At 40.3% G+C, this 24,355-nt stretch overlaps 1 protein-coding gene across 1 annotated transcript in view; it reads left to right on the top strand.

Annotated features, from left to right (window-relative positions):
• The first annotated feature begins 1,109 nt into the window (after positions 1-1,109).
• Positions 1,110-24,355, top strand: part of trappc12 (trafficking protein particle complex 12) — a 42,423-nt gene continuing 19,177 nt past the window's right edge. Inside the window, exons 1-3 of the mRNA XM_015381288.1 lie at positions 1,110-2,429; positions 3,765-3,881; positions 20,719-20,832. Of these exons, the coding sequence (XP_015236774.1) occupies positions 1,110-2,429; positions 3,765-3,881; positions 20,719-20,832 (1,551 nt within the window). The remainder of the gene's footprint in view (positions 2,430-3,764; positions 3,882-20,718; positions 20,833-24,355) is intronic.

Below are 24,355 nucleotides of genomic sequence, written 5' to 3'. Positions count from 1 at the left end.
TACCATTTAAAGAGCTCTGTTTTTCTAAAACCAAAAAGATTTAACACTTAAAGTAGTTGAAAAAAATTCCTATAAGTGCCTATATAAGGCTTATGCTAATCTAGAGTTTGGACATATGCTTCCATGCTGAGGTACATCTTAGTAAATTAATAGAGCATAAAAGAGCTTTGAGGAGCTAAAACACACAAACGTTAATATGTAAGCATACACACACTTCTGAGGGGAACAATTAAGTCATGAAAAGTGTCATCAATGCATATTATTATACCACCAGTGAAAAGATTGTAAAGCAAAGCACATTTAAAGACTTTAAATGGACTGCAATCAGAGGCAATATTCAAGACTTGTTATATGGCTGGAAGTTTTAAGGATATTACAGAAGCATCTTACCTAAATAAAGAACTAAGATGAGTTTAGAATAGAATAGAAATTACCTTTATTGTCCCACAATAGGGAAATTCTGGTTTTTCGTTTCTGACTCCTTGATTGCTTGTTTCTTTTTTTTTTTTTTTTCCAATTTTCTGATCAATAACCCACAAATGAATGCAGACAGTTTCAGAATTTGAAAAGGTCTTCTGCCAAGGTTTTTTTATTTTTTTTATTTGTTTAAAAAAAAATATTGATTAGAATGACTTAAAGGTATAGTGGAGGATGTTGTTTTTCGGGGTGGATCATCAAAATAAGTTGTCCTCCCTAACTGTCAGTCATTCTGGTGATATGTTTACCTAAGACCGTCCTACGTGCTCGTCCCAATTTTCACTTACCGGTGGTGAGTCTGACATAGTGGAAAAATTGCAATCTTTTTTTTGGAAAGTAAGCTTGTATAAGCGATGCAAACGGCAAACTTTTAAACAGAGCGTGCACGAGGAGAAATGGGCTCGTGCATGCTCTCGCATGCATTTAATATGCGTTCCCTCTCGGGAGCAGGTCTTTTCAAAAATTTGCGAAAATCCTCCACAATAACTTTAAATATGTGTTTTAAACTTGATTGATTTTTAATTCTTTAATAATTGATAAATAATGTTATTTTAACATTATATTTGTACACATTTTGTAATACATGGGAAAACTAACTTTAAAATTATTTCTGTTTTTTCAGCAGTAGTAAGATGGACAAAGGGGAAGCTCATTCCCAGCGGCCTGTGTCTCTGGAGATCACAGTGGAAGATGAAGCTGGAGTTTCAGGGCCTACTGAAGAAGCTTCTAGTCAATTTGAAGCTGCTAATCAGATCCTGACCAATGATGGCCTCCTGGCCCAAGAAGACAGCATTGATCTGGGAGGTACAGACTTTGTCACACCCCAGGAAGACAGCAGTGCCACACCCACTGAAAGCCTGCTGGACAGACTGAATGATCAAATGATGGAGAGTGTCATGATTTCTGACTCACCTAATAACAGCGAGGAAGATGATGTGGCTCCTATCGACTCCTATTTGGATGGCGGTGAGCAGGAGAATGCAACTCCAGAAAACAAGGAAGAGGACAGTGAAATTGGACAGAATTCAACTGAGATTAAGGTTTCAGTGGACCAACTGGAAGAAGAGTGTTCTGAACAGGAAACAAAAGAGGAACAAGGTGCAGTACAGCAGGTCACAGCTCCTGTTTCACCTCAGGTTGATACTCCAGGTCCATCTCCTAATACGAGTGAGGATCCAGAGCCGTTGTCAGGCACAGGAACTGGTCCAAAAGATGAGCCTGTGCCAGTGTGCACCATATTCAGCCAGAGTACCCTGCCCAAGTCATTGGCTCCTGATGGTTTCCAGCCAACCTTAATCAAGTCCCCCAGCTTTACAATGGGAAGTGCAGGCGGAAGTGATGAGGCTGTGACTCCTAATAAGCTAAACAGGCCCCTAGTATGTCAGCCCAGCCCAAGCCTCAGTAAGTTCTTTGCTGACAATGGACAAGGCAATCCAGCCTCTGACTTCTTCGATTCTTTTACTCTTCAATCATCTTTTATTTCCGTTTCCAACCCCAACGCCGATCTTTCTCCAGGAGGTGGACCCCCACCCATACCTCTCACAAATGAGCGCCACCTCTCTTCAACCTCCTCTTCTATCTCCACCCCAGGAGCACTCTTAGACTCAGCTGCTCCCAGTACTAGCCCAGTATTTTTTCTTACTTCCGCCGAACCAAACACCAACTCTCAACCACTTCCACCCCAGACTGCCTCGGCTCCAGTTCCGGCCCCAGTCCCAGTTTCAGCCACACAGCCACAGCCCTTCAACCAGCTCCAAGCTGTGTTCTCAGGCAGCGACGACCCATTTGCAACTGCATTGAGTTTGAGTGAGGTGGACAGGCGACACGATGCCTGGCTGCCGTGTGAAGAGACGAGAAAGGTTTTGATATCCGTTGCCACCCAGCAGTACAGTCCAGCATATGTAGAGAGCAACAAACTCACAATGCCTGGACTGAAATTTGACAACCTACAGGTAGGACATTTTATTAGCATGAATATTTATCTATAGGTACTGCAAAAGTTTTCACATTGATCACTGATAGAAATTAGTTTAGAATATGTCATACATATTCTAAGTCGTAGGGAAGTCATATTTAAATGTGAAATCATTCTGGCTTAAACATGTATATAAATGTAATCTTGATCAGACGATATTGTCCCCAAAATTTCTTAAAATCTGTGGGGTATTTTTCCTTATCTTATGCAGACCAATTAGTTATACGTCAGCCTGTACACATAAATTTGGCCAATCATATATCAACGCTCACCTGTCAATCAAATTTTTTCGGGTAATAATATCTTGATACATAGCTAATATACGCAATAGTTAAAATAAGGAATAAGAATCATTGTCTTTCCCATTGAGTTCCGTCCCAGTGTTCACGGGGATGGATGTCTGTGTCTTCAGCAGGCGTAGAGCTGTAAGCCTTCTACACCAAACGAAGCTTCTGCCACCCTGGCGTCCTCTTCCACAACAACTTCCTACCCACTTTCCTCCTCTAAATGAAAAAATCTATGACGGAGGAGACACATCCACGACCTCTGACACAAAACCCTCCTCCTCTTGCATGTTTCCGCTGTCCGATCTGCACCGGATATGGGGTCCTATGCTACTTCCAGTGGCTAACTTTTTCGGCTATGGATTTAAACATAAATCTAGTCTTTTTGAGTTTGATGTTTTCCTTTCATTTTAACCTTATGGTATATAGTGCATAATCTAAAGAAAGAAACAACTAAAATGCAGATAAACATGATTTAATCATATTTTGCTGGACTGCTCTAAGCATGTCTGATGATGACGTCAGAGAAGCAGTTTAACAAAGAAAATGTAAAAAGCATAAAAATTGTCTCAGAAAAATCATAAAACATTTTTTACAGATGTGTACTAGTATTCTTTAGTGAATTAAGGGTAGAAATAAGCATTACATTATTTATGGAAACCAGGATGTGTAACTATTCGCGCATGCTCAGAATAGATCGTGCTTCTGGGACGGATCAGGTAGTGACAATGCCTTCCTTCTTTGCAATAATGCATTTGGTCAGGTTTACTTAATCTTTATAGTGGCTGAGATATTACTGCTCAACATGTTATAGTAATGTCGTCAACGCAATTTAAGCAATGACATCCATTTTCTTTTATACTGTGGAGACACATTAAATGACGCCGCCCCGTTTCCTTATCTTGTCTAGAATACGGAGGAATATGTACCTCATATAAGGTCTCATATAAGTATGAAGTCTCATCTCTGTTGTTTGTCTGGCCTTGCGTCTTTTTTGTTAATGTTATTGGCTTTGTGTTTTGATGCAGGGAGATGCTGTAAAAGACCTAATGCTTAGTTTCTTGGGAGAGCAGGCAGCCATGAGGCGTCAGGTCCTCACAGCCAACTCTGTGGAGCAGTCCTTCATCGGCCTCAAACAGCTGATTGTAAGTGGTTTATACTCTTTTTGTTTATGGATCATTTGGGAAGTTCAGTTCTTGACGTTTAAAAAAATAGGTGTAAAGTCAAGGTATAGTTAGTAGTTAAACATTTGAATTGTTCTACACACTTGAATATGATGCAATGATTTGTTTTTTGTTGTCCATATTCTGTGGAATACCTTTCAAGCCTCTCTTCTATAGGTGCGCCAGATGGTAGACAAATGAAAGCTGTGTTAATGTTTAATTTAGATTTTAAAAGTTTGTTTTAATTTTTTTTGTTGAACTGTAATAATTTTAAATGGTAAGTGAAGACTTTGTTTTTTAGAAAACATTTGGGTTTCAGAAACCAGAATAGCATATTAAATTTTACTTTTATTTGAAGAACATCTTAAATTTTAATGATGTAATGACCTGCCTAGTTCATCTATCATTTAAAATGTTAGCCCAAAACACAAACCCATAGTGAACTTTGAAAAGTTTGGCTCGTTTTTGCGGGCGGTAAACTTTAGACATATAGATATATATGCAAGTCTTGTGTAAGGCTCCTCAACACGTCTCAGTGCTAAACATCATTGCTCAAGCAGAGGCGCTGTCAACGAGCTGCACCGCTCTTTCTGGAGGTAAATGACAAAGCTGCAGTAAGTTACCACAACTTGGCATTCTCTGGCATCTACAGACTGTCTGACCTTTAGACATTCAGCCTGTAAACGTCAGTGATCCAACTGAAACTGCCATCGGGTTTGGTCTCAGCTGACTGAAAACAGTGAATCATTCACCTCCTTTCACTTCAGATTATAGTTCTTCATCTGCTAAGCATAAAAATGTGTGACGTTCTCTGTGACCGTGCAGTCTCACCTCATTCCCTTTTTCCTGCTGCTGTCGATCCATTTTCCCGCCCTGACCCCCCAGCCTTGATGCGTTCCCTCCATCACAATTCAAGACCCAAACATGACCTCAAGAAGCAGTTGTTATTTAAGACATATGCACGACAGCTTCAGCAGACAGTGTTATGGAGTTGGAGTTGTGGGGTGGGGTGGGGGGTGAAGTGAGGAGATGGAGAGGCAGAGATCCACTCGGCTCACAAGTTCTTTTCTCCTGCTGTGCCCATGTATTATGCATGGGACTGCTGTGCATATTTCAAGGGCCTTCTGGACTTGCTGTATATATATATATATAAATAAATATACACACGCACATGCTGGTACTTTCAGCTTTCCTTCCACTGTTCCACATGGTGTAGGTGAGTGCATGTGTTTGTATGTGTGAAAGGATCATATGCTGTCTGCTGATTGGTGTGGGTGGTTCCCTGGAGCAGCGGCTTAGCGTAAGGGGAAATGGTAAGCTAATGCAGTCTTACAGCAGAGATGGCAAACAAAGAGAAACAAAGTAGTGTGTGAGTGAGATATACTGTATAGAGACAGAGGAGGGCCTCACCTGGCCTTAAGCATAAATAGAGGTTTTCTACCAACAAGGTAGATGATGTGGAGCTTAAAGGCCAATTTATGTTTCTGACGCATAGCCTCTGCAACCGTCAAATCTGTCTCTGTGCGTGACCACGCCCCCCGTGCAGAGGTTCTGCATCTGTCGTCTTGCACCTGAAAAAAATTCTGACTATGCGTCGGACGGTCGAAAACCTGCGCAGACCTCAAGCTGAAGTGTGCAGACAAAATGCAGCTGTGATTGGTCCTTGGTATGCCTTTCCGGCTGTCTTTGTGGTCGTCCTTCTCGATTCGGTGCTGGGGCGCACCACTTTTTAAAAACCGAGGAACAACTACAATGGATAACTACGATGAAAGGTTAATCAAGGAGATTCAGAAGTACAACCACTTGTACGATGCCCCAGACAAATTATATAGATAGATATTTCATTTTCGATGTCTAGCAACTCTAGATCCATCTCCGTGACCGTAATATCTTGCAGATGCGCCATTGTTGGTTTGGAAGACAAACACTCCCTTGGTGCCGCCAAAGTTCTCGCAAGTTCTCAAATAGGCTCCCCCTTGCGCACTGGCGGGAAACTGCTGTGCGTCCCTAGAAATTCCAGACCAACGGTGCAGAAGCATACCAGCAAAACCGGTTTGTAACCAGACCCAAGTGACATTTGACGTGTGCGGTTGCAGAAGTATAATCTGCACTTTAGGGCTGGTTATACTCCCGCAGCAGTGTCCCATGTGTCGCAGTGAGCTTGTCGGAGATATTTTTGATTTTTGCCCAGTATTGAAGCTTGGTCTGCACTGTGTTATTCCACGCCACAACGCAAGAGGGACAATTACGAATAGCTGTGGGTCTAGATGCGGCCAAGGCGGTGAGGAAGTGCGGGTGGGTTTGTCTGAAAACGGTGGGACATAATGGAAAAAAGAGCGGGAATCCAGGTGGAAAAAGGGTCCCAGCGTTGTCTCGCACCTCGCTCTTCTAGCTGGTTGATCTTCACGATTTGTTTTCCACAATGGCGGTCATACATACAAAACAAGCTGGTAAGGTACACACATGCAGACAAGCTTGTTTCTGAGTATAAATCAGCCTTTATTCGACAATTTTATACAAATTTATCCCAAACAATACTGTTTAAGTTTAAAAAAAAAAAAAAAGTAGTAAACCAGTTGGGTATAAGGTTCACACTGCAGCCTGAAGTGACCCAAATCCGATTTTTTTTGCCCTTATGCGACCTGGATCTGATCTTTTCATGGCAGTCTGAACAACACAGATCCGAGTTTTTTCCAATCCGACCCCGGCCACTTGGCTTTGTGGTCCTGAATCCGATACGAATCTGATCTTTTCAAATGCGACCTGTGTGTGAATAGCCAGGTCGGATTCATCCGACCTGAACATCATTAATACCCGACATAGGTCACTATTATGTGTCTTGCTACACAGAAGCGGCAAGAAAAACAACAACCATGGCGGATGATTATGCGGAGAGCAGTATTTATGTTTAACCATAATGAAAAGATTGTGTTTTTATGGTTGGAAAAGACCACTAGATGCGCCGGCACTACCATCCATGTTTACTTCCAGAAAAAAAAGAGCACACTGGCCTGTGACGTCATTGCATCCTCTACTTCTTATGAGGGACACTTGCGTTGTATAATCACAATATATGACTTTTTAAACTATTTATTGGTTATGATACAGCTGCAAATAACTATTTGAACACCTGTCTATCAGATTCTAATAGCTTCTGACCCTTAAAGACCTGTTAGTCTGCCTTCACTGCCTTGACTGTTGACAGTTCATTGGTTTCTCTAAATTCTCATTAGGTGTGAGTGTGTGTGAATGGTTGTTTGTCCTGTTTGTTGCCCTGCGATAGACTGGCAACCTGTCTTGCCCGTAGACTACTGTAGATGGGCACCAGCACCCCTCGCGACCCCAGCTGGGGTAAAATGTGATGGGAAAATAAAATGGATAGGTTAAAATATTTGGAGTAGAGAATAAAAAATACTCCAATAAGTGCTTTTTGGACTGTGGGAGGAAGAAGGAGGACCCGGAGAGAACCCACGCATGTACACAGAGAACTTTAGGTTAAGGTTTTAACCCAGGTTCTCTGAAGCGTGAGTGAGGTATCTCACTATGGGACACGCCCCCAGCGCTGTCTCCAGAAGCACTATAACATTACGCCAGTCATGACTGGCTCACAGAGGTGACGTCTGCTAATGGGGGAGGGACTTATCCCCAGTATAAGAACCTGACATCACGCTGGTGATCCTCAGTCTCGTAAGCACACTTCTTCCTCGCTCCAGGTAAGGAGGGTGATCTGGTGAGATACCTCACTGATGTTTCAGAGAACCAGGGTTAATTCCTTAACCTAAAGATCTCTTTCAACATTAGTTTCAGTATCTCACTATGGGATGTTGCAACTCCCGTATTGCCAGATAAGCTTACTCAGGACCTAACTTATAAAGGTTAATATACTACACCCAGAACCGTGAGGGTGTGGTAACATCCAACCTATAAAACCTAGGGAAGGTGTGAGGAGTTGCCCAGCTGGCAGCCCTACAGATGTCCTCCAAAGGTATACCCTGAAACATTGCCCAGGATGATGCCATCCCATGAATGGAAGGAGCTAGCAGGCCTGCAGGGGGTGGGAGGCCCTTAACTTCATAAGCCATGATAATAGCTCCAATGTGAGAGACGTTGTTTAGTGAGGGGCTTCCCTTTATGTGGCGGGGACCATGATACAAACAGCTGATCCGATTTGCGGAAACCAGCTGTTTTCTCCACGTACATCCTCAGAGCTCGTACTGGGCAGAGCGAGCGGAGTCGCTCATGCTCCTGAGAGGGAAAGGGTGGCGGGTAGAAAGCCACCAACTCAAGAGCCAAAAAAAGGCATTGGCGCACCACTAATATACTCACTCATAGGTTTTGGTCCTCTTATCAGATCATTTTGCTAATGTATGAATCAGAAAGCATCTGCTGTCTGTCTCCTGCCTTCTCTCTTTGAATTCTGCTGATTTACTTACTAATAAATTATGAAATTTCTAAACTTCTGAGATCAAACAAACTCGTAGATCAAAGCTGCCGAAGGTAATGTATCTCAAAGAGCTGGGAGGGAAGGTTAAAAATGAGAAAACGAGAGGACGCGCACAAGCAGGCAGAGCATGCACCCTTACCTGCCATTACTCACACACAGACAGGGAAATGAACATGTCAGAATGCTACCTGTCGTTAAAAGCAGATTATGGGTCAAGACGTCCAATCAGTCATTTGACGTGGAAACCTGGGACAGCTCCTTCCCTCACCTTACAACCAGCTCTACATATCTGCAATGGAGCTGCGTTATTCCCTTTTTCTTCACCTGTATTTACTTCATGTCTTTGTAGTCTATTTGATTTTTCCCTGTTAACTCTGATCATCCTTTTGTTTATGGCCTTTTCTTAGGGTGACATTAAAACTCATTTCATTGGACTGCGTTTATGTGTGTTTGTTGCAGAGCCCTGCTATGAGCTGGCAGAGTGAGTCATGCTGCAGAGTCTTGGTGTGACTGCACCCAATGGCACTAATTGAGGCTTCCTTTAGTCCTTCCTTCACTCACACATTTTAACAGCACACACAAATACATCCCAAGCACATTCTAACCTGCAAAGCTGTAGTTCAACTATTTTGTCTCTCTATACTTTGTTTGGATAAATCTAGAGATCAGTCTGTCTCGATGGCATAGACAGAATCAGAGACGGATTATAGTTCTCTCTCTGTAGTATTGATTGATTCTTCTACCTTTCCTTCCTTGTGTCCCCACCCTTCCCTCCTGACTTTCTCTTCTATTGTGTCCTATCCATTTTTCTTTGCATCATTTCTTCCCTTCCACTTTCTTTTATTGTGTCTTTCTATCATTTTTTCCTCTGGGAAAAAAGGGTATATCTGTTTTATTATCCTTCCCTTTTTCTTCCTTGTGTCCCTCCTCTTTTCATTTTCATTTCATTTCTTATCTTTCCTTACTCACCTTTCTTGCCTCTTAGTAACCTACCTGTTTCCATCTCATTATCTTTGCCTTCTTTGATATGCCCTTCCTTCCTCGTTTCTTACTCCTTTGTTTTTTGTTTTCTTCCTTTCTTGTATCCTTTCTCCATTCTTTCCTTCTGTCCGGCTCTCCTTTTGCCTTTCTTTATACCTTGCTTTCATTCCCTTCATGTGTTTTTCCTTGCATCCAGTTTTAGGTTTTGTTACCTGCACTGAAAAGCGATCTAGAAATAAGTAAAAATGTCTTAAATTAAGTGTATTTCTCTTTAATTTGAGGTAGTTTGCCAATGGAATGAGTATTTATACTCTTAAAATAAGATAATTAGATAATATGCTCTTGAAATAAGACCATGCAATTTTGTTTTCTCATTCTAAATCTAAATTGTCTTGATCCATTGGCAAAATGTCTCTTTTACCTCCTCAATTCAAGAACAAATGCGCTTTTTTTAAGAAATACTGACTTATCTAGTTTTTGATTTTTTTCCAGTGTGTCTTTAATTTCTTAGGTTAGAATTATTTTAAAGGATTGAGAAACAAAAAATGGAGTCAGGAATGAGATGAAACACACGTTGGAACGGAAGGTGTCATTTTCAACCCTTAATATAATTCAGAAGAACAATGATGAAGTCAAACGCCTGCACACAATGGTTAGTTTTTCTCAGCAAATCGTGAAATTTATTAAAGATTAAACTTTCTTTTTTGTTTTAAATGTTTTAGCATTCTTATCAATGTTAGTATAAAGGAATCTGACCAGTAATGTAAAAGATAATAAGTCCTTAAAAAGAAATGCTTTGCTGCTAAACTCTAGACCTAGAGTTGTTGATGACGCTGGATAATCTATGCACAGTTCACACAGTTCAGGTCGGCTCCTCTAGCCCATCTCCCTTTGTCTTCCAGTGACCCGAGTCTCCTCTCTTGTCCTGACTGTGGTGTGGTCAGCAGTGAGCTTGTCTCTGGCTCAGCACCACCCAGGGTTGGCCTCATCTGTCCCCTTCATTAGCAGTCATCCACCTCCTCTCATCCTCTTCCCCTCTTTCTCCTAAATCTTTGTCTCTCTCCTTTTTTTCCCGCCCGCCAAAGAATCTAACCTCTCCTTCCACATTTCGACGCCATCTGGGCTGAGACCAGCCTGAACGTGTGCCACTATGTGTGGAAGACAGAAAGAGAGCGAGAGCTACCTCGGCTCGTTCAGACAGTCTCCTCTTAATGACTCCAATGACCCAGCTGCTGCATTGCACTTTGATATCATTGCTCTAACCTTTCCTTGTCATTATCATAACCTTTCTACATAGCTGTCATTTCCACCACCAGTTACCCTCGCAGGCTGGGGTCTGAGAAACGCAGTGTCAGCTTTTGCTGTGCTGAAGGGCATGTTTAAACCTTAGCAGAGACCGTCTTCACCTTGCTCTGTTTACAGCAGCTCTGGCCATATGCTCCCCGTTAAAAAAGTGCAGGTAAACTTCACCGTGTTGCTTTACCAATATATCGGTTTGTGACAGCTTAGAAATGGCTTAGAAAATGTTGAAGTGGAATAAAAAAACTTACCTTCGGTATTTCACTCCCAATCTGCTGGTCTATGGGTCTTATAGCCAGTTCTTCATATTTAGCTCCCTTAGAACAGATTACTACAAAAAATAAGAGTTAAGCTCAAGGACAAAGAGGTATGCAGCCTCATGGTTTACTGGCAGCATCTGCAGATTTTCTTTCCAGATTGTTGTGCATTAAGCTAGAGCCTCTTTGAGCCCCAACAGGCTTAGCATTTTCAGGTTTTCAATGTGTTCAGTTTTCACAACTAGTTAAAGGGGAACACCAGGCTTTTTTTTTTTACATTGGGCCCTTGATTTTACGTTATTACATCATGCTCTACTCACCCATATGAGTTTTGTGTCATTTGGAGCTGTTCCGAAGATATTCGGTTTTGTTATATCCAAGTAACGTCTTCCTATGGGCAACGAGTTGAAGGCACAAACTGAACTGTTCATAATTTGTTCTTTATGGTACGTCAGCATTCATAATATGTAGGCGAATCACTGTCCCACAAACATCAGCGGTTATATTTTTTATATTTATATTTTTTCAAAATAAACAGAAGTGTGTTTGACATCATCTGCATGCACCAGCTACCATTCATCCATCTTGTCCGCTGAACTGCTGCTAGTTTTACTCACATGTCTGCAAGATGTCTAGTGCTACTACCACAGATGATCTCACTCTCGAAATGGAATTGGACGATTCAGATTAGGTAGCCGCATGAATAGAAGGGGTAGAGTATGGCTGCCTGTCACAACTCCAGTCCAGCGTGCAGATGATGTCAAACACACACCGCTTTGTTTTAAAAAAATATAAATATAAAAAATATAACCGTGGATGTCTGGGGGACATTGATTTACCTACATGTTATGAATGCTGGCGTACCATAAAGAATAAATTATGAACAGTTTAGTTTGTGCCTTCAACTCGTTGCCTATAGAAAGACGTTTCTTGGATATAACCTAACGGAATATCTTCAGAGCAGCTCCAAATGACAAAAAACTCATATGGGTGAGTAGGACATGATGTAATAACGTAAAGTCAAGGGCCCATGGTAAAAAAAAAAAAAACAAAACAAAAAAAACGCTGTTCCCCTTTAATATTTTAAAAACGGAGATATGCCTAAAAGGAGAAAATAAAATTGTTCATAAAGCTTGGTTTATACCTTACTTGGCAGTAGCCACACTGATATGTGTAGAACAGAGATTTTTATTTATTTATTTTATTTTATTTTTTGAGAAAACGTGAGGACATGCACAAGCAAAAAAAAGAACAGAGTTGAGTTCTACATTGTCAATCTGGGATCAGTCTGTCCATGAAAAGGAGGGACGATTAGTACAATACTTCGAGGTGATTGGGTAGTGTGCCGGCTAGTACTCACCTTTCTCAATATGCTTGCAGCCAGTCATAACGTTTCGTGACGCTTTGTTGTACGCTGATGAATCAAACTTTTTCCAAATCCTGTCAAGAGAAAAACACAGACATCTTTACCATCTACAAATTCACTAAGTGCTTGTTGCTAGTTTAGCTAAAACCGAGTCAATTATGGTATTGACAGGTGAGTCCTCAAGCGTAGCCATGTTTGTAATGCCCCAGCAAGGCCCTTCTGACTGTCGTCATTCCTACATGTCCTGCCCAAAAAACACGGATGTATTAGCAGGAGTCTCTCAAGATGGATTTGTTATGAAACTGAAAACTCAGATCTTGCGACAATTCGGCTTGCAGCGCATGGTTGGTCTATACCCACCACGTTGAACAGGGTGCAAGGCTGAGCGCTCAAAAAGTGATGCAACCATGCTCTCCCCGCCCCCGAGTGCGAAATCCGCTAGGTTGTGCCCCTCTAGATTTTTGTAACTTGGCGCAGACCTTGCAGTCCAGCCTCATTCCAAATGGGAGGATATAAAGTTGTTTTTAATGAAAACGTTTGCCTTTACTGACATCAAATAGTGCAGAAGGTTCAAGTAGAACAATGTGGGTAAAATAAAGGGTTTCTGCTGTTCATTCACTGACTGAAAACGCCATACAAGACACATCCCTGTTAGTTTCCTGGGGAAGTAATTTCTCTAGTGTTTGGTGACTTTTAAAAGCTTTTTTTTTTTAGGGATTTGGGTTGGCTGAATACTGACGCCACACTTCTGAGTTTTATTGGTGAATTAACTTCTATTTGAATTACTTTTTTTATTTGTGTATCATGCAGAATCCCATCGATTTTATGAAATTTTGAGGCTGTAATGTGAGAAATCTATCATCTGCTTACCAACATGATATTTTTAAGAATCATTGTTGAATGTCTGTATTGGTGGATTTTTCATTTTAAAACTGTTTTTAGATAGTAAGATTATTTTTTTCTCTGTAAAAGACATACCGGTATGCAAATAGAAAATGTACTTACCATGTGTTCACTAGATTTTCTGTTTCTATATCAACCAGAATCCCTGCCTCTATATTAGGCATCATTGATTAAAACCTGCATACTTTGGGAGCCGCTGGTTGCAGATCATGGTTGACACACAGCACTGGAAAGCTGTCCTCAGCAGCGCTCTCTAAGGGGAATAGGAAATGATGTTACTGTTGACAAGCAAACCATCACACACTATTCAGTAGCCCTCAACTCAATCACTGGTTGATGTTACCCAGAGGAACTTCACTTACTACATGAAGCAGTGTTGAGCCAGCTTGGGGAGTATTATCCAGAGTTTTCTTGCAAGCCATGTGCAAGCGCAGTGTATTAACATGGTGTTTTATGTTGCCTTGTGTCTCAACATCTCTCTGTGATATTGTTTGAAGAGTCAGAGTGACGCCTGTGGGAGACAAAATGACTGCTTTGTGAACTGCATATCAGCACAGTAACCATACTTCAGCTGGGGGGGGCATATCCGTCCCCTGGTTCAAGGGTCCGCAGGCCAGCAGCAGAACCATCAGGGTGGACTTAGCCAATGACTGGCGAACACCTTTAGGATATTTCTATATTTTCCCACAGCCTCTATGTAATCCAAAATGCAAAAGCTTAATTGAAGTTGCATTGTTAACCAGGGCTGGTGTGAGGAAGCCCTTTTAAGTTTGATTCGCCTTGAGGCTCTAGGTCTTATGAGAGAGAGCAAGTGGGCGTTCGTTTGTTCATCAGGCTTTGTTATGCAGAGGTTTTTTCAAACTCACCAAAGGGTAGACACACTGAACTTCCGATCTTCAACACAATTAAGTAGCATCACCCCTTTTAAACTCGCAAGGAAACTAATTATGTGTGTTTGTGTGTCTGAGGGAGTGAAGAAGGACTTTTTCTTTGCACACTTTTATTGCACACATTTGCACTGGTGTTTATGTATCTGAGTTTGAACCATTGATTTTCATTCATACTCCAAAATAGTAAATTGTCTTGTTAGTAGAAAAAACAGTGAAACATATATGTAATATGTTGTTACCTTAAGTTTCCCTCTTATGTTGAAGTGCCTGTTTTTAATTCTTTAAACTCTTTGTTTCATTCGCTGGTCTCTGTTGTGTTTTAAGCTAACCAACCTTTCAAGCAACGTAAAAAAGAAAGTTTTTTCTTCTGCTTTGCTGGACACATGACAAAAAGGATCCCAACACATATTGAATTTGTTGTTGGCCACATTGACTGGCAATAAATCACCATGGTAATGCCTCCTTATGTCATTAGAGGTGGAGCTGATTATGAATTATTGCCAAGTCGTTTAAGCTGTACTTAATTATTAATCACCCCTGTTGCTTCCTTTTTTTTGTCTTGAATCACTGATTCGTTGTTAATTTAAATTTTTAGAAAACAAAGAGAAGACTACTGACATGATAAATTGTTTCTTTTTTTTTTCTTTTTTATAAAATATCGTAAATAAAACTCATGTTTTGTCATCCACAACTGCTCAAATTTCAGAGCAGTGCTAAAAAAAATCTTTATATTTAACAGTGAATATTTCTGAATTAAGTATCAAGCAGTTTTTTTTGTTTTTTTTTTAATCAAGAGTCCCTGTCTGACATCTGACAGTGTTGTGAATATATGAGAAGCATAATTGTCAATTTAAGCATTCATTCAATTGAATGGGATTGTGTTATCCTTCTGTATTATTTTTCCTTTTTAGGGTTTACATCAGGGATCAGTCTTTGGCCCATCATGTTTTATCACTGGTGACATTAAAAAGAATTTTGCAGTTTGTTTTTCTCGGAAATGGCATAGCTGACCATTAATGATGGTACTCTGTTTCGTCTACCAACAGGTTGGAGTCATTATTTAATGCTAAAAACAGTTTGATGTAGAGTATTTTATAAGTAAGCAGCCATTCTAAATCCGATAAAGATACCATTTTATTTTTCATTCTTTTTGGATGGTAATCTTTGCATTTTAAGCCAAATATTAAAGCTCAACACAAAATGTTTATCAAATATTCAGCTTTTCTGTGTTGCTTGTTGACAGAATTTTATCCTTACATTTTCTATGCTGCTAATAGCATAGACAGTACTCATCGTATTGTGTGTAGTGTTTTATATCCATCTTAGTATTTAATCTTAGGCCTGAAAGATATAATAAAAAAGAAAATCTTAGGAAGGTAATAATATTGATAAATATTGTGATGACGTCTGATTAATATCGTCTAATTTTCTTCTTTCTACCGTCTCTCATCTTTGCTGCTACACTTGATAATGTTTGCGTTTAAGGAGATGTCATTATTGTCAAATGGTATTATTTCCCGCCACAAACTTAATATTATTTTAGCATGTAAAAAGCAGCTTCATACACTTAGAAAGTATTATCCAATAATGTTTTCATTTCAGCCCTTTCCTCTAAAATTGTTGCCCACACTAAAATCCAGATGACAATATGTTCTTAATGTATTTTGCACCCTTATTCTATCCAGATTGCATAAGAGAAGTGGGAGACTTGTTTATATATTTCCGAATTAAATGCTGCTGCTTTTTATTTATTATTATTTTTTTTTTTTTATTGATAATTGCATTGTAAATAAACTGAAGATGATGTATCTTTGAACTGCTACTTGTATGAGTCTGCAGCAGTATCTGCAGACTAATATATCCTACAGTATTCATCCCTCAGTTTGCAGCAAAACACAGACTGTTTATGGACTTTGGGCTTTATAGTCCTTGTTTTTACACAGGCGGCAAAAACGTCTTGATAAAGCCTAAAATGTTAAGTTGTTTAAGTAAACCTTTGAGGGGATAAGACAGTCACATCTCTCTCTAGATCTGTAACATTAATCCATGTTAAAAACCAGTACAGGCAGAGAGCAGCTTTGCCTCATTTTATTAGTTCAGGCTGGTTATTGATCCAGTAATTATACCAGTGCATCATATTTACATAAGAAAAAAGGAATATTTAATAACATTCATGAATATACAGTAATGCAATCATTATTTGTATTTTTTTTTTTGTTTTGTTTTAAAACGGGTCGCCGGCGACCCGTTTTATAGCGTTTACAACTAATAACTCAGAGCATGAAAATTACAACGGCAAAATTTTTACCAATAGACATGTTTATTTTATTGACTCAGCGGGCACCAAAGCACAATTAACACAGATATAGCAGCATGTCAAAATGTAAACATGAAAAAGCCGCCACAACAACATACCTTTGAAGGCATCTTGAAGCCGTTATATAAATCCAATTTTCAAATATTTATGTTCCATTGGTCCATAAGGTTCCACAGATTAAAAGTAATCCAGCATATTCATAATAAAAACCTTCCATATTAGGAAGGAGGAAAGGCATTTGGCACAATTTGGAGTGATTTGGGGACGCTGGTGACACCAAAAGTTCAAAGCCCCACAGCTCTGCAACTGTTGTAACTAGAGGTCAGAAATGTTCTGCATTTGTGGAAGACTTGATGTTGAACAAATGTAAAAAAATAAGAAGTGCTTTTTCTCAAGCTTGTCTTTATCACTGCTGTTCAAAAAAGACCTATTATTTTTGAAAATAAAAAAACTTTGAGTCATGTTTGAACTGATGCAGCTCGGGCTGTGTTTTACTCACCCGGTTTTGTTGTGTATATTATTACGCATGTAATTTGGGCTTACAGTTCCTAAGTTATTTACTTTTGCATTTGGGTGTGCAAAATAGGCAAGGATTACTTCAAAATGAGGTGGATGTGTTACTGCTACTCAGTACAGTTGAAACCAACAAAGCGCAAAACGCATGCAGCTGGAGGTGGGGCTTAAACCCACAGCTCCAGGCATCTGTTGGTCCATGGAAATTCAACAGGCTCTGTATTAAGTAGAGACTGAGCAGAGTAGAGTTATGCAGAGCTCAGATTATTGGTGGGAGAGCAGTGAAAGATATACAGTCCTAACAAATGAAGTTCTTTAAAAAGCAATCCCAGAAGATAGGAGTGTGCCGTGCTATGATTTTTTTTTTTTTTTTTCAGTAACTTATACTTATCACATTTCTAGATGTATTATTGTAATTCTATTCTTAATCTTGCACAGATGATATCTCAGAGTGGACTTTGTTCTAATCAATAACGGCATATTGTGTTCCAATAGAGAAAGCCTGGTTTAAACCTTTTCCTATGGCTAAGTTTCAGTTGGTCTGAACCTAAAATTACAGAACAATTTGACTTTGGGAAATTGAAAAGATAAAACATGTTATATTTGACAATGTAATGAATGCCAACAGTGGGAGCAAGGACCCTTTATGTTCTAAATGTTAGATTAGCATCTGGATTCAGTCTCGTCTGTGATTGTTCCTATACTTTTTCATCAGTGAGGTCAGACCTCAGTCGGCTGAAATTTAAATCACAGCGAGCGTCAGATGTCTGTTATTATCTCAGTCGAAGGGCGCTCGCATTACATCTTCAGCGGAGTCCTGACCCTGTCACCTTGCCATTCTAACAATACAGGCCCTTTGCTTGCTACTCAAATTACCCCCTCCCCCTTCGTCTCTAATGTTCGTTTGGTTCAAGACCTAAAATTACAGGCTGTTGAAAGATAATATTAGAGCACTGAGTTATGCAAGGGTGTGATGCTGCATCGTTACATAAGGGCTGAGCTGAAGTTCGCTTACTGAGATTTTTGGGACTTTCTTCATTTGACTCTCCCCTTCCTTATTCGTCCATGTGCCTCTTCCTCTTCGTGTTTTGCTGTTCATGCAACGAGCCTTTTTTTTTTAGGTTCAGAAACCCCATTTCAGTTTTTATAGTTCTTCTTGTTTCCCCCTGTAGCTAGCTTTAAAGCCTTTATTTTTTTCACTTAATGTAGGCCAGATTTCTTTCATCCACATCCCGTTTATCCGCCACTGAAACCCTTTATCCCGCTGTGTTCCATCTTGACTGTGTGTGTGTGTTGAGGAATGTGGCTATTGTACAATAATCAGCCTAAATCCCGGTCTCACAAAGACACTTAGAGACAAACGTTTCCACACCTGTCTTGTTTTTATGCCCTGTGGCAGGGCTACAGTGTACTGGAGCAAGATGTGCTTGTGTGTGAGTGAGTGCAGCTGCTTTTGGCCATCCATGCTGCCTCCTTGTTTTCAGCTTCATTTCCCCTCCTAATGAAGATTCAGAGGCAGTGCAGCTACTGGCGCAGGGCGAAAGAACCGAGCAGAGGAGGGTGGGACGAGGAAAGAGCAAAGAGCGAGGAAATGACAGCAGGAGGATAAGGGAGGGTTGGGTGGTGGTGGTGGGGGGGTAGGTAGGATCGTCATGAAGGGAAAGGAAGTGGGAGGATGGAAAGAAAACAAAGTGTGGGAGATGCAAAGAAACAGAAAAGAAGGATGAAATAGAGAGAACAGATACAACAGAAAGCAACAAAGGAAACACTGATGAGTTTTGCGATAAAGATGACTAGAAAGAAAGTTGCCCCCTCTCTTTCCCTGTCTCCTAATTAGCTCTCTGGCTGTGATGAATGGCGCAGCACTTAGGACCCAATCGGCAAGCCGACCTTGTCATGTGTGCTGATGGGGTGGGGTGACTCTCACCCTCGCCTCCTCTTTCCCCCTTTCTGTATTGTACCACCTCCTGTGGAAGCAGATGCTGCTAATATCTGGGCTTGTGCATCTATGCATATTCACTTACTTGCTGGGTTTTTTACTGCGCACTTACTGCTTGTACATCTGTGTGCGGTAAAACACAGCTTTGTTTTATTTGCAGTGATTTCTACACTGCATGCTTGGGTGTAGTGAAGTTGTCATTGTAATTAGCAATTCTCATACCTGCACATGTACATGCAACAAATATCAGTGAGTCCTGAGAGATCCCTGGTTCTCTTTCAGTGTTTCAGAAGCAAAGGTCTGCTTTGCTTCTGTAACAGGCCCAATGAGCTAGATAACATTACAATTTATACAATAAAATTACCTAATAAAGTTCTGTTCATTGAAAGGGGACATGTAGATTAAGTTGCATTTTCTATTTTGATGTGTTTAAAAAAAAGAATGTATTGCATTTTTTCCTTTCTACAATCTGGGTTCCTGAGCAAGACCCTTAACCCCTGATTGCTCACTGGGGGCCGCACAATGGCAGCTCAATGCTCCCCAGAGGGATGGGTTTAATGCAGATGTAAATTTCTCCAATGTGAGATCAATAAAGTTCAATTATTATTATTTTTATTTTTTCTGCTTATAAATTATTTGTCTTTAAGTTGTACCTGTGATATATTGTCATGCTATCAAGGCAGCTTGAGGCTCCATGAGCCACACAAGGTGTTCCTTTTTTCCACTTCAGCACCTGCCCCCAAATATCCATGCATCTAACTGTATTTTCAATATCAAAACTTTTCGATCCAACAAGACATCTAATGTTAATTTAAAAATAGGAACTTTCGTTGGTCATTTTTTCCAAAAAACTGTTGGAAATGAAACCCAAAGCTTAAAGGAATAGTACACCCAAAACATGATTAGCCTTCATTTTCTACTCACCCCCATGCTGAACAACACTCTGGAGTACTTTTTTGATATCTCAAATGCATCTGGAGATCTGGGAGGCTTCTTGCTGTCTGCTGACATTCAAATAATGGAGGTCTATGGCGCCCGAGGCAGAAAGGTCCATAAAAGTCCACAAAAAACGTGTCAATATTCCTCCATACTGCTCGTCCAATGTATTCCAAGTGTCCTGAGTGGGTAGCGTCCATAATTTACTCGAAACAAAGTCATTTAGAATGTTTTTAGAGCTAAAAAGCGCGTTCGCGAGTCTACGGAAACCGCGGCAGACCAAACCAGACGAAAGTGCGCATTCAGCTCGGCAAAGAACTCATGCTCTTCCTCAACACTGAAGTGCTCAGACATTTTTCTTTCGTTGTTTCTTTCTTTGCACAGGTAAACGGCACATTTCTTCTTCTACGCTTGCATTATTGGCAGAGCAGACGCTGAATGCGCACTTTCATCTGGTTTGGTCTGCCGCAGTTTCCGTAGACTCGTGAATGCGCTTTTAGGAAATCCTATACGCTACTGTTTATGCTCTAAAAACATTCTAAATGACTTTGTTTCATGTAAATTATGGACGCTACCCACTCAGGACACTTGGAATACATTGGACGAGCAGTATGGAGGAATATTGACACGTTTTTTGTGGACTTTTATGGACCTTTCTGCCTCGGGCGCCATAGACCTCCATTATTTGAATGTCAGCAGACAGCAAGAAGCCTCCCAGATCTCCAGATGCATTTGAGATATCAAAAAAGTACTCCAGAGTGTTGTTCAGCATGGGGGTGAGTAGAAAATGAAGGCTAATCATGTTTTGGGTGTACTATTCCTTTAAAACAGGGATTGATCAAATTGAAATATGAAAAATTGTACTTAAAAGTTGTCCCCTAAGGTAAAGTAGAAATTCTGCTTTGGATGAATGACTCATGACGAAGCCAATCAGTGTGGCATCACCCTGACGTTGTGACTACTCTCCCCTGCAGAGCACTAAGAACTGGCGGGCTGCCGTGGATCTGACAGGCCGGTTGCTGACAGCTCACGGTCAGGGATATGGAAAGGCAGGCCAAGCAACCTCCCACACCACTGACTCACTGCAGGTAGGAACTTCTCTCTTCATTCATCCATTCCTATGTGTTTGTACCAATCGATCTTTGTATTTTTGTCGGAGCAGAGATGACTTTAAGCCAAGAAAAGATCTTGTTTTCATTGAAATTAATCATTAGCAGCACATAAAAAGGATTTAGAATTAGGTTTGAATATTGTCATGTTAGATTTGTCCTTCTGAAAATCTGTAAATGTCGAACTGCATTTAGCACATATTCTGTTTACAGTAGCAGCCATTCAAAATGGCCCTTCCCAGTCAAAAGCCAGCCGAATGGCAGCAAAATCCCCTCCAACTTGCAGCCACTGGCCTTCTCATGGGCGTGCATATGTTTTTACTCTGACTCCACGCTTTCACTGAATTACAGGGTCTGACCAGGATATGACACTTCTCTTTAGATCTTAATGTCCACAAATCATGACAAAAAGAATATTTTAGATGTTTAAAAACGAATTGTAGGGTACCAGCCAAGGGCCCATCAAGGGAAGTTGGGAAATTTTGAATGGCTACTACTGTAAATGGAATTTTACTGAAATGAAGCTCTCAGCCTTTCTGAGGTCATAATGCAAGTCTGCTATGCATTTTACCTTGCAATCAAGATCAATTGTTGCAATATTGGTAAATTCACAAACTCCTAAAATACATCTGGCCAGAAACCAACAGATGCATTAGCCTAGAACACAAATGTTTCGAATCAGGAAAATGCAGTGATGTGTATAACGGCAACCAGAAGCTTGAAGAATTGCTCTGAATGTCCTCCCTTTTTGTAAACACTTTCTACAGGCGGTGGGTGCTTGTAGAATTCAAATTGAATGACACAGATCGATCAGGCTTATGCCTCTTGCTCTATGCTCTTTTTATACTTTATTGGGATACTTTGGGATACAGTTCTTAAAGTCGTAGGGAAACGGCTGTTCCAATGGTTGCAGTTCTGAATTCTCCCTCGAGGTGCCCAACTTTACACGAGCGAATAAAGTGAATGTGATTGGTCGATTGTCAAGAGGGCGGGATTGTTGTGGCGGAAGGTTCGCAGGCAAGTTTGGTTGTGGCCGGTGTCTCGGAAGCCTCTTGCTAACCAGTTAGCAACTTACTGCTAGTAGGTTCCCAATGGGAAATTTCATTGGACCCAAATAGCACTTAGCAACGACACTGTCAGCTGTACATGTTTTAGCCCTTGCCTCGCAACGATGCCAGTTCTGTTAGCTCTACAGTACGCCTGCCGAAGACACAGATGTCCATCCCCGTGAACACTGGGATGTAACTCAATGGTACAGTAAATTATTCTTATTTTTTATTTCAACCGTTGCGTATATTAGTTGCGACATATGAATCAAGATGCTATGACTGAAAAAAATTGATTGACAGATGTCCGTTGATATATGATTGCCCGAATTTAGGCGTACAAGCTGACATATAAATAACTGGCCTGCATAAAATAATGGAAAAAAACCGACCGATTTTAAGACAGGATTTTGTTTTAAATAAAAAATTTCTTAACTTTTGGGACAATACGGTCTGATAAAGGGTACATTTATATACATGTTTAAGCCAGAATTATTTAAAATTTAAATATGACTTCCCTACAACTTTTAAGCTCCAAATGTTTTGATATCTCTGTGCTTTTATTTAAATATATATATTGTCTTAGATTTTTGTTTCACAAACTGCAACTTAATTATCTAAAGGGATTAATGCTTCTTTAGCACAAATTAATAATGCAGCATGGCAGCGCCGGAAGACATTTAAGCAGTGCTGCACTGTTTATTGTAATTTTTATTGAAATATTCTTATTTGGTCAAATCTTATTGGACAGATATCTTATTTATTGTAAACTTGTAAAGAGGCTGGAAATTCTGAATGACCCTTAAGCAAAATAGAATGAAATCCCAACAATTTAAAATTGATTTGCTCTAAGAATTTTAATATTTGACTATGCTTTTGAAAATGAGGTAGATTCAACCTCCTGTCCCCTCCACTATGTATGTCGGGTGGTGGTTAGGGCTGGGCGATAAACCGGATTTTTACCGTTGCCGTCATTCACTACGATAACCGACGACAATTTTCCCATGTCAGTAAAAGAAATAAACTTAATTCTGCTGTTTTGCCTGTTTGTGCTGGTGGTTTGTATTTCCAGAATAGTGGAATCAGCCCAGTGAAGAAGCGTCTAACACAGCTGAAAAATTAAATTACATCAGTTAATGTGGAGCTGAGCATGCGCAGAGATGAAGCTTAGCGCGCGGAGAAGAAGTCAAGAGCGCGTTGTCAGAGTAGAGCCCGTGGCAGACCGATTTTAAGCAAGTTTGTGCAAGTTTAAACGATGCACATTGTTCCACTGCACGCTCAGTTCGGTGACACCAAAATTACACCACGACCAATCTGTCGTATTTACCCAAAGTAACACATCCAACCTTCAACTACAGCACAATCATGCTGATGAGTTCAAAGACGTGCAAAAGGCTCAATTACCTTTGCGCAAAAATGTTTGCAGGAGAGTTAAAATTTTTCTCCTGTTCACTAAGACATTGTTGAATGTTTAAACCTGAATGGGCACAAGAATTTAATATTTAATTAAAAGTAATATGTGAAGTGATTTATAAATAGATCAGTTGCATTTCCTGCACATATCTTTATTTCTGATAGAGGAGTTGGAGCATTTATCGTTCATTTATCCTTATCGAGGTAAAACTGGCCAATTTATTGTGATATTAATTTGAGGTCATATTGCCCAGCCCTAGTTGTGGTTTGCATTTAAAAGAAGAAAGAGAGACTCGTGTTTCTTCAACAAGAAATTTCTAAATGTGTGACTTTCTGATCAGCTGTTCCCAGACGGTCATTTGGAAAAGGCAGATTGTGTTTGTCATTCCTGTCTGCTTTTCCTTATTCCTGTAATCCTGTGTTTTGCATTCGGATGTCAGGGGGTTAGAAAACAAAAAAAAAAGCATCCTCCCCTTTCGCTGATCAGTGTATCGGATTAAGCCCGGTCTGCAACCACAAAACCTTAGTGGAGAAAGATAAATTATGGCTCTGTGAAGCAATCTTTGAGGCTTGTGCCAATATTTGTCAGTCTGGTGAGATGGTAGTGAGGCACTGGAGCAGGCTTCTAGTGTGTCTTCTAGACAAAGGGGAGGCTGAGGTCTTCTGCCATCCTGGAAGGATTGTTAATACTTCTTATCACAGTGGAATTCAAGGTCATAATAAGAGTCAAGGGCCCTACTGAGGGTGACTTTAAACCTTGTCCCATCCTTTCCCTGGTGTCTCAATCATTTGAGAGAGTTAGCTAGATAATCCAAATAAAAACTGACTGATAAATCCCCAAAGGCTCATTAATTTTTTCAGTCAAAGGCCGTTTCTCAATATGTGTACTTGTGCGTTCTCATGTGCTTGTGTACTCGAAAAGCGTCATCAGCCTCAGCTCTTGCACTATTCCAATTCATAAGAACAAAAAGACAGAGAATGGACAAAGTCCCCGGATGTTTCTCTCGCCCCTCCCACTTTACAGAGTATAAATCAGAAAAGAC

Source organism: Cyprinodon variegatus, unplaced genomic scaffold (assembly GCF_000732505.1).
Source record: "Cyprinodon variegatus isolate N-32 unplaced genomic scaffold, C_variegatus-1.0 Scaffold230, whole genome shotgun sequence".
Classification (NCBI taxonomy): Eukaryota; Metazoa; Chordata; class Actinopteri; order Cyprinodontiformes; family Cyprinodontidae; genus Cyprinodon; species Cyprinodon variegatus.
Note: the sequence above shows the minus strand (reverse complement) of the source record. Positions and strands in the feature narration are given on the sequence as shown.